This window comes from Condylura cristata, unplaced genomic scaffold (assembly GCF_000260355.1).
Source record: "Condylura cristata isolate star-nosed mole 26May11 unplaced genomic scaffold, ConCri1.0 scaffold00034, whole genome shotgun sequence".
Taxonomy (NCBI): Eukaryota; Metazoa; Chordata; class Mammalia; order Eulipotyphla; family Talpidae; genus Condylura; species Condylura cristata.
The window spans coordinates 8,612,483-8,622,755 of NW_004567135.1; the positions used below are offsets into that span (position 1 = coordinate 8,612,483).

A 10,273-nucleotide genomic window follows, 5' to 3' on the forward strand; every position below is an offset into this window, starting at 1 on the left:
GCCACGGACGCTTTCCCTACAGGTAGCAGTGAGGAGAAGAAAGGGAAAGACAGATCGGGGTGTTCTTGGCTACTGCTGCTGCTGCCAGGAGAAGAGTGGCCCACAGGGCCCACCGGGGACGGCTCTCTCTGTGGTGAGGGCACAGGGTGCCCTTAGGACAGTCCGTGACCAGGACTATTCACCTCCGTAAGATAGAGAGCCAGTTTATTTCCTTAAGGGAAAAAAGTATCTCCTTTGACAATCTTTAACACTGGCAAGAAACCCCCTTAACTGAAAGCCACATGTTAGGACCTTCACTGTGGAGAATGGCTCTGAGCATGTGGAGGTGGACCTCCGCGTCTAAAGGCAGGTCAGTGGCAGTAGAGAGGATGAGAGTAGCTGCCTGGGCTGGACACCAGGGTAAAGACCAGCGGGGAAGAGTTGAAGGGACTAGGACTCAGGGAGCCTGAGGAAACTGAGCACAGAGAAAAGTGAAGAGCCTTAAAGTGACTGCTGAAGAAACCTGAAAAACACGTGGAGAACTACTTTGCAGGCCAACACAAGTTTTGAAAGGTTGGTGGCATGAGCGCTGTAGCTTCACTGTCACCTAGAGCCAAGCAAGGGCACTGGGTTAAGGTGAGGGATTTCTGTGGCTCCAGCAGCAGCAGCGTTCAGATTTGGTGTCGCAGCACGTAAGGGAGAATCTTGAGCCTTGCATCAACAAGCTAACAGGATAAAGTAATTCACAGCAAGGGGTGAGCTATATAACACACACTGCCAACACGGACGGCAGCCTGAGCGAGACAGAAACCTGAGAAAAGTGTTCCTGTTCCAAGAATGAAGTCTCGGTGCAAACACAGACTCAACTATCAAAGGCTGTGAAAACCGTCTTTTCTCTCGATTAGTCTGCCCACAGCTCCTTTACATATGTCATGACCCCAAAAGGAAGATCTCTTCAACTTTAATGTAAACACGGTGGAACTTCCTTTTGAAGAGACTCTCAGTTCACTTATCATGCTGGCAGCAACAGAAGTGAACTCCAGTTTGATTCCGACTTTGCCAGAACAAAGTTATTAAAGAGGAGGATGGTATTCTTGAAACAGATCAGTTTCCCTTCATCCTTCACGATCATATTTTGTGTGTATTATTCATATATCCTTAGTTATTATGCTGTCTAACATTAGCAACAAATCCTTTTACTGGCCTACATCTCCTTTTAGCTAAATCTTAACCAGGGAAGCTCTAGACTTAAAAATTGAAAGAGAAGATCAAAAGCTCACGATTCTTCATACTACACTGATCCTCTGTACACTGTGCAAGTCACTGGTGCTGTCTTTTACAAACTACTTTAAAACGTGACGGTGTCTATTTGGGAGCATCTTACTATGTCCTACTGATACAAGTATTGATAGTGACATTTGAATCAGTCATTTTTCATACCTAGCACAAAATCCCTTTTGATCAATACAGTTTGGATAGGTAGGCAGAGGGAGTATTAGGGTAACATAGCAAAAAGCAAGGAATCTTTCAAGCAGTTATTTTAACTTAACGTATAAACGTACAGCCACTCACCAACCATATGACCCTTTTACACAAACTGTCCTCTTAAACCTTCATGTTTGTGCGGTTTGCTTTCCTTGGGGCAGGGGAGGTGCACTTTATTGATGGTACATGACAAGGCAGGGCTCTCTAAGACCCACCCCCTCTCCAGGGGACCCGGAGTACAGTGTGACACATAAGTGGGGAAGAGCTCCCAGCAGCTCAGGGGGTGCCTCTTGTCCTCTGTGCTCACTGTCATAGCAGGAGATGAACTTGAACAACTGACCGCTGAGGAATGCCAGTGCCGCATCAACCCCTGCTTCACCTTCGTGATGATACTGTATCGATATTCAGTGGCTTTATCCAGGTGGCAGGTTGAGAACTAAAGCCAACACACTGGGGGTAGGGACACAGAAGGCACACCTGTGAGATTCCTGTTCAGCTCGGGGAGGACCTTGCCCACAGCCTAGGCAATCATCACCAGAGCTGCCCAGAGGAGCTGCTGAAGGTCTTCTGGGTGGCAGTGATGGCATGGACCATGGCCATGAGTGTGCCCATGATGCCAAAGTTGTCATGGAGCACCTGAGCCAAGGTAGCAAAGCAGTCAGTGGTGCGGAAGGTATTGCTGACAATCTCGAAGGAGCTGCCATATTCCTTGTGGTCACACCCATCACAAACATAGGGCACTGACAGAGATGACGACCCTTTTGGCCCCAGCCTACAAGTGAGTCCCAGTCTTCTCAAAGGTAGTATCGACAACACCAGTGGAATGTACAGTCACCTTTGATGCTGGATCGTGTTCCTCGAAGATGGAGATGGACTTTCCACTGATGACCAGCGTCCCACTCTTGGCCTTTACTGTGTTACTGAACTTGCCCTGGGTGGATGTATACTAGAACATGCAGACCATGCAGCAGAGGTAATGCAGGGACCATGATGGCAACTGTATACACTACCAGGGTTAAAAGCAGCCCCAGTGGCCAAGCCCAAACAGTCTGAACCTGTTCACTCTGCCCTTCATGGTGATGACTGAAGTAAGCGCTGGCCCTGAACAAGGAGAGGAGGGCTCTGCTGAACCCACGGGCGCAGAGCCGCAAGTTTTTTTTTTTCTTTTAAGTATTATTCTTATTTTCTTACTTGTATATATTATATATCAGGTGTAGTCCCCATAGAATTTCTACCACCAATTCAATGTGCACCATCACCTAAGTCCCTTGTGTTCTTCCCTGTTCTGAAACCTTCTCCTCCACCTACCCTGCAGAATGGCTCTGACTTTTATAGTTGTCTGATTATCTTTGTTCAGTTCTGTTGCATTGGTTTTCTTTCCTGATCCCTTATTTGGTTCCCTATCATCCTCCTATTAAGTGAAACCATCTGATATTTTCTTTTTCCTTCTGACCTATTTCACTGAGCATAATCCCTTCTAGTTTCATCCATGTTGCCACAAAGTTTTGTTTCTTCAATGAGCTACTGCAATGTAAATACAGATAGCATAAGATTTTTATGATTTTTTTCCCTAGTCAATCTTTTAATAAGCATGCCAGGTGATATAGGAAGTTTGGTTTCTCAGCACTATTACTAAGTCCTATTAATATTTTATAAGTGAATTTTTATTCCTCCAGGCAAAACATTCTAATATTTTGCCTCTTACTCTGCCTTTTTTGGTTATGTAACATTGACAAGACTTCCAAAGCAACATTACCAGTAATACTTCATAGGTTACACTGTAATTTTCCTTTGTTGAAGAGATGCTTTTCACTGTTTAGTACTAAGGACTTAACATTTGTATTACCAGAGAGTGTATTTAATTTTACTAGAAATACAGATGTAAGATACCATAGCTAAATGAACAGAATAGCTTCTCATTTTTTCTTATTTTTGAAGTGTTTGCAAATTATCCTTTATTGAAGGCTTAGAAAATGTTACCTGTGAATAAATTCAGATGATTACGGAATTTTTGATGGGATCTTTTTCTGAAAACACTTCTTAATTATGCTCTGCTAAGATTTCTTACTGTACAATTTGACTTTTTCTTTGTAATCAATACAACATGCATTTGTTGACATTTACAAATTAAGAACACTTATCTTTCAAAATATCTAACGCATTATGCTACTTCTTCTAGTTTCTTATACTATGGTTTACGTTGTTTCATATTTTTCTTCTCTTTATAAAAAATACTCAATTTTAACTTTGACATTTTTTCCCTATTGTAAAAATATCTTAGGTAATGGTTTAAGTTAAGCAGAAAATATAAGGGAGGCTTAACTGATTAGGTATGAATCATAGATGATTTAATATATTAATTTAATAACAAAACTAGTAATTGTCATCATCAGATCATTAGTCATAACATTACAAAACCATCTCTGCATCTAAGAAACTTAAGAAACTACATTAAGCCTTTCAATTTCTGGGAAATTGTCACAGTGGGTTGCAGATTATAAAAACTAAGTGTAGCTACAGTACACAGAGTTAATTATACTGGGGGGGGGGAATGCAAAAATATTTACTTTTTTGCTCACCCATGAAAATGTAATTCTTAATGAACTACTTAAGTCCCTACCACTACTGGAAGATGATTTTCTAGAATTTTCCCATATGTACCAATCTATTTAAATGTTAGAAACTTCGCTGGACACAAAAAATTAAGTGATGTATTTGTTACTTGATACTTCTCTGCATTTATAAATACCGCCTCTTCAGGTACTGCTGCCTGGAGGTCAGTTTTCTACTTTCTAGTACTAACAATCAGAAGTTTTAATGTTATTAGGCAAACTGAATGATTACTGAGCAGCCACCACAGGGGAAGTATTACAGTAGGCAGTATAGGAGTTGGAAGTGATCAGTAAGACAGGGTCTCTCACCTGGAGAACTCTGGGCAATTGACAAAGAAGTTTAGTAAAAGATGAGGTCACATGTAGTGAAGTAAATGCTAAGATTATGAGAAATGGGGCGGCTCATGTAGATAATGAGCTTAACATGGAACTTTTGAGAGAGTACTATCGATGGGGGGAAACGGAGGGAAAAAGATGTCTGTGGAAATGCCATGAATTAGGGTGCATATGCATGAAGCTATGAGATGTGGTTTGTGAAGCTAAAAATCACCCTAAAGGTGGAGAAGGCAGAGTTCAGGTGAATCAGCAAGGAACTAGCACTGTAACTCCCAAGAGAAATACTTTGCTTAGGAGGGGAGAGACTGACTGCAAAAAATGATTTAAAAAGGTAAAAAAAAGGAAAGTTTATGTAAATGGGGGTGGCAGGGTATAGGCAGATAGGCACAAGAGCTCAGAGAATATTTCTGGAGGAGTGTCATGGGAGAAAAACCTTGATTTGGATCATGAAAAGCTAGATAAGTGTTACAGAAGATGGACACTCGGGACTTCTTGGAGTAAGAATGTTCTGTGACCTGCAGGGAAGGAGAAGAGTATGTGGCGTGACATCCCATTTTGACACCCACATCAGAAAAGATGAAGCATATCTTCATACCTAATACAAAGGGAGGGTCACCATTTGCATTACCTTCTGGGCAATCATGTTGCAGATCTCAGGCAGGAAGTCCTCACTGAGGAGCTTGTAGAGCTGTTTCTCTCGAAGGGAGGTCCTCTCCCGAAAACTCTCAGTGACCTGTCTCCATTCTTCTTCTGTTTGGCACAGCAACCACCAAGTTCCTTGACCTGGCCCTTGGGACCCTATAAATAAAGGGTTGATTCATTCAAAAGATCCCTCTAGGATCCTAATCCTACTTACTCAATTTTGTTTTTGATTAAAACCAGGGAATCAGAGGAAAAGGAGAGCTATTATTTTTTTAATTTAAGGTCAGTAAAGATTTACTTTGGATTTTCCCATTATGATCACTATTCATTAAAAGTTAAAAGTACTTATACACTATGCAAAATTATTGTGATCCACACAGAATTTAATTTAACATCCGAGACTAAAACAGACATAATACCCTAGAAATGTTTAAGTCTGTTTTATTTTCCACAAATCAAAGAATGGCTTTGATTTGCATTTTTACAGTTTTCCCATTTCACTTATATTGAGATCTAGTAAACCGGGATGTCCCCTCCCTCCAACTTGTGCTATTTTGATTATAGAACTGATATCTAGGTAAGAAACCAGTGTGTTCCCATATGAAGCAGAACACCAAAAGAAGCTTCTCATTCTTTCGTTCATGGGGTTAACCATTCTGTGGCTCAAGTAAGAACAGGACGAGTGGCAAGAAAAGAGCAGAAAGAACTGAGGAAGGGCAAGGCAGTCTTCTTGGAAGGCTATTGCAACCCTCTTATTTCATGACTCTAGAGACAAGTCACCATCATATTGCAAATGCAGAATTCTTTGTAATTATTACCATTTCGTGTCTGCGGCTCAGATGCCAAGGAGCTTTCCTCCTGCTTTTCACTGAAACAAAGGAAAAAGAGGGATCGATTAAAACGACGACATGCTTCCCCTAAGAGGCTGACCCAATTAACTTAAAACAAGGGGGGTGGGGTGGGGTGGGGTGGGGTGGGGTGGTGGGTGTGTGTGTGTGTGTGTCAGGAGGATGCAGTTACTGGCTCAGAGTGGAAGTCCCCATCCATAGGAGTTTGTTGCTATGACAACATTGATGCACTGGAAACTATCAAGCACTTTTTTTAATAGTTTTAAAACACTTTGGGGCATCACCCAGACTTAGCTGGTAACAGTTAAAATGCCAAGAAAATCTACCCTTGATTCAAGGCTTACAGTGAACATAACACTTACTTTAATCTTATTTAAGTCAGATTTTAAAAACCTAACCGTCACCATTAGACCTCAGAAGTTAATTACTGTAAACTGAGGCTATTAATGTCTACCTTTTACAATATTGTAGATTACATTTAAAAAAATCTGCTCAAAAAAAGAAAAAAAAATCTGCTTAGCACAACAGTGTTAAGCATCACTATCATTCGTATCCCTAAGTCACAATGGACAGTTTCTGTGGATTTTTGGTTTGAGTTCAAATGTCTAAAATAGCGTTCTATAGACCTTTCCAAGAGTGGAAATGTTCTAGGTTGCTGCTGTCCAAAACAGTAGCCACATAGCCACACTGCAGTCACAGAGCTGGGACGGCAGCCAAAATAACTGAGGAAAGGAATTTTAAATTTTCTTTAATTGAAAAACATTTAACTGTTGTGTTGGACACACTGCTCTAAAGAACAAAATCACCAGTAGAGGGTAGCGCAAGTCCACACATGCTTATTAAAATGATTCCATATTGCCAGCACCGAGGAACTTGCAGGGAAAGGGAGACGGGAAGGGAGACGGGCACAAACCACTTTCTCTCTACATCAGATGTTGTCACTAAAACCCCAAAACAGATGTACGTACAGAAAAACACTGCTCAAAACTGCTGGGAAGAAAGCTACTATTTGTAGTCAAATTTCTGGAAAGTTAGTGCAACATGATTCTTCAGAGTAAAAAAAAAGTATTAAATTCTTATTTATTCATAATCTGATTCCTGGTCATACTTCTTAGTGATTAACAGAAACATAATGAAACCTGGCCTATTTCCAGCATCCACACTGTTTAGTAGGAGTTCCAATATTTTGAGGAAAGAAGCTGTCTTGTGTTATTAGAACTTATAAAATAAAATATGGTTGTACTTAGTTGTCTATTAATGGGCTGGTCTTGGAAGTATAGGTCAAATTCTACAAACTCTTACATAAAGATTTACAGGGTAGAATTCCTTAAAAGATAATAATAGTGCAGAGAATAAAATTCCCCAAATGTAGCAAATCAAACATGAAATGCTTGAGATCTTTTATTGTAGGAAGTTGTATTCTAAATAAAATAAAGCATGTCTGTGACTAAAATCTTAATGAAGAAAACATCTAAGCTCAGATATGATACATAATTCTACTAAAATACTGATTATTAGTCAACATTTAACCATAGGTTTGACTTACTCTACATAGCTATTAAAATATGCATGGTAGAGTGAATTCTAAGATACTACTGCTTGGGCAGCTACTAAGGGTCGTGGCTAGTTTTTGATTCTTTATGCTATCACATGTGTGGTCTTGTTTAATTAATCCTCTTTACTATCATTCCCATAGTTAAGTCAGAGAACAGGATTAGTGGGTAGCAATATGGCAGAGGGAGGGCTTTGACAGTCTGGGCTTCCGGACTGTCCAGGACACATGCCATCGCCCCAGTGACTGATCAGGGGGTGTCCATGAACTCAGCCCCATGTCTTCCCCGTGCCCATGTGAAGTGAAAATGAAGGAAGAAGTGAAACCAAGGTCCTTTCCAGCATGAGGGACTATAGCCATCACAGAGTATTTTTCTTACCTCACTGTAATTTCCTCCTGTAGTTTCTTCCGTTTTGGGGGTCTTCCTCTTCTTTTTCCTGTTTTCCCTGGAACACTTGAGACAGTCTTTTGTCCTTCACTTTCCCTAAGAAACAGTGCATTAAGTAGAAGTCTTCTGGCACAGGACTGACATGTACCATCTGATTTTTAAATCAGTAGTTTTGCTCATCTGGCAATAAGGTTACAGAAAAGGCTAGATGAAGTAACCACAGGTAACAAGAGCAGAGACTTCCGGTTTCCTGCCTTCCTTATTAGAATGTGGGACCAGGGGAAGCTGACATGTTATAGTAGTAGTAAGATCCGAGTGAAGACCCTACTGACACTGAGCACTGCTCCAAGTAGTAAAAAATCTAAATAAAACAACAATGGTAGTTTTCCTCTGGAAAGGAGGCCTCTTCCTTCTAGGAAGCTTTCCGTAGGCTTATTTTTCATGTAACCAACCACTAATGTGGACTTTGACAGACGGAACAGAGCACAGATTCCAGTAAAAGGAATCTCAGAGAACTGCAGAGTGAAATGGATGCAGTCGGATGCAGTCAGTGAGGGGCGCGGGCGGCACCGACCATCCATGGCATATACCGGCACCTCAGACCAAGAGCCATGTATCAGACGCCACCTATTCAACACCTTAGGTCAGAGGCTGCACATGAGAATTCCTATGTGAAATAACTACTTGCCATCTTGTAGACATGCTATTTTAACTAATTCCTTCAAAAAAGCAAACACACCAGGCTGCAGAATGCCAATGTAACTCACTCAATGGGCACTGTCATACAGAACCCACCATAGCCCCGACTTGAAAAAGGTACCTGTTCAGAGAGAGCTCTCCATTGGGTTTCCCTTGTACCGGGTCTTCCTTATACATCCGTGTTCCATAGAAATACCAGTAGAGTGCTCCAGAATTGTCTTCACCCAGCGGCTCCACCCGAAGGCTGTCTGCATCCAGACCCTAGGTTGAAGGCCAGGAATAAGGTATGGGAAACAAAACTAAGGATTCCAAATATTATGCAGATGTTCCTATTTTAAAATGCCCAGTGTCTTATGTTATTGCCCATCTGGCTTATTAAACCAAGAATGCCAAAGTGCTACCTTCTTTGATAAACAAGATGTGTAATAGTTCAAATGCTTCCCATTCCCATCAATGTCCTTTTACCAAAAGAAGAAGAAAAAAAAAGAAACCAAAAGAGGTTTTGAATAACATATTGCAGATCTGGTTGGAGTCAGTGTTATTTTATGTGCCTCCATAAAAGGAAAAGGTAATTACAATTGAGTGGACACCGATGTGAGTGTGGTCCCACGTGATTCTTTACTCTGGCTCCGTAATAACCCGGAGCAATCTCTTATTCCAGCTGAGATCCACCAGTACAGCTCCCAATTTACCCCAGGGTCTGACCTGTACTGGCCTTGCCACCGCTACTGAAGTCCTTGAATTCTCAGCATAGACTGTGAAAATCGCCCCCAATGATTTTTATGTGTCCACGAGCATGGCTGAACTGAGAAGCCATCAACACATTTAATCAGTGCTGACTCAACAGGGTTAGAAACCTGCACTCCTGGGAATAAAAAAAGCAATAGCCACACCCTTCCTTTGAAACAGGTACCATAAGATGGAAGGGAAGAGCTGTCCTCACCTTCCTTCCCAAAACAATTTTTGTTAACATGTATGTAAAGTGTATCTATAGTAGGGATGAACTTCACTGCAAGGAAGTTAAAGTTCTTGGGAAATAAAATTCAGTGACTGACTGTAACTCTGCTATCTGGCTTCTGACAAGGAGAGCACACAGGGAGCTCTTAATTGTTCCTGTTAGCTGGGACTCAATGGAATGCATGTAAAGGAAGATTAAAAACAAACCAGAAATTAAATCAAAATAACATATAAACAGAGTTAACAAAAGCCAAACTCTACTTTGCTTAATATCTTCAGATTTATATCCTGAATTTTGTTTGTTTGTTTAGGGAAAGGGCTTCCCAAGTAGAACACCTTGAGGAGATCGAAGACATCGTCTGCATCCAGCCGGTAGTCACAGAGGCGGTGCAGTATCTCCACGCGGGTGCGCAGAGGCAGGTCCTGGAAACTGGCTTCTCTCAGGGGGTTGGGTTTTCCTTCTTCAAGCTCCCAGCGGTAGTTTATGATGTCTTCCAGGTAGCTGTGGAATGTCTGAGGCCTGACCAAATGGCCCCAAACATAAAAAATACATTAATAAAGAGGATGGAGGGGCAAGGGGAGAGAGAACAATGGTCTGACAGCTGACAAACTTTGGAGAGCAGGAAATGAAAAAAAAAAAAAAACAAACAAACCCACTACTAGGAATTGTTTTGCACTTTACACTTATAGAAGCTTCATTTCACTATACTGTTACATGGACAGTTATATTCTGCCAAATCCTGAAGACAAAAGTTATTAAGAACAGCACATTCTG

At 41.2% G+C, this 10,273-nt stretch overlaps 1 protein-coding gene across 1 annotated transcript in view; it reads right to left on the bottom strand.

Annotated features, from left to right (window-relative positions):
• The window catches only part of CECR2 (cat eye syndrome chromosome region, candidate 2), a 33,422-nt gene extending 23,512 nt beyond the window's left edge, over positions 1–9,910 (bottom strand). Inside the window, exons 1-5 of the mRNA XM_012732253.1 lie at positions 9,835–9,910; positions 8,663–8,802; positions 7,834–7,938; positions 5,873–5,922; positions 5,041–5,210 (exon numbers count right to left, since the gene is read on the bottom strand). Coding sequence (XP_012587707.1) covers positions 5,041–5,210; positions 5,873–5,922; positions 7,834–7,938; positions 8,663–8,718 — 381 coding nt within the window. The 5' untranslated portion in view covers positions 8,719–8,802; positions 9,835–9,910. The remainder of the gene's footprint in view (positions 1–5,040; positions 5,211–5,872; positions 5,923–7,833; positions 7,939–8,662; positions 8,803–9,834) is intronic.
• Positions 9,911–10,273: the final 363 nt, after the last annotated feature.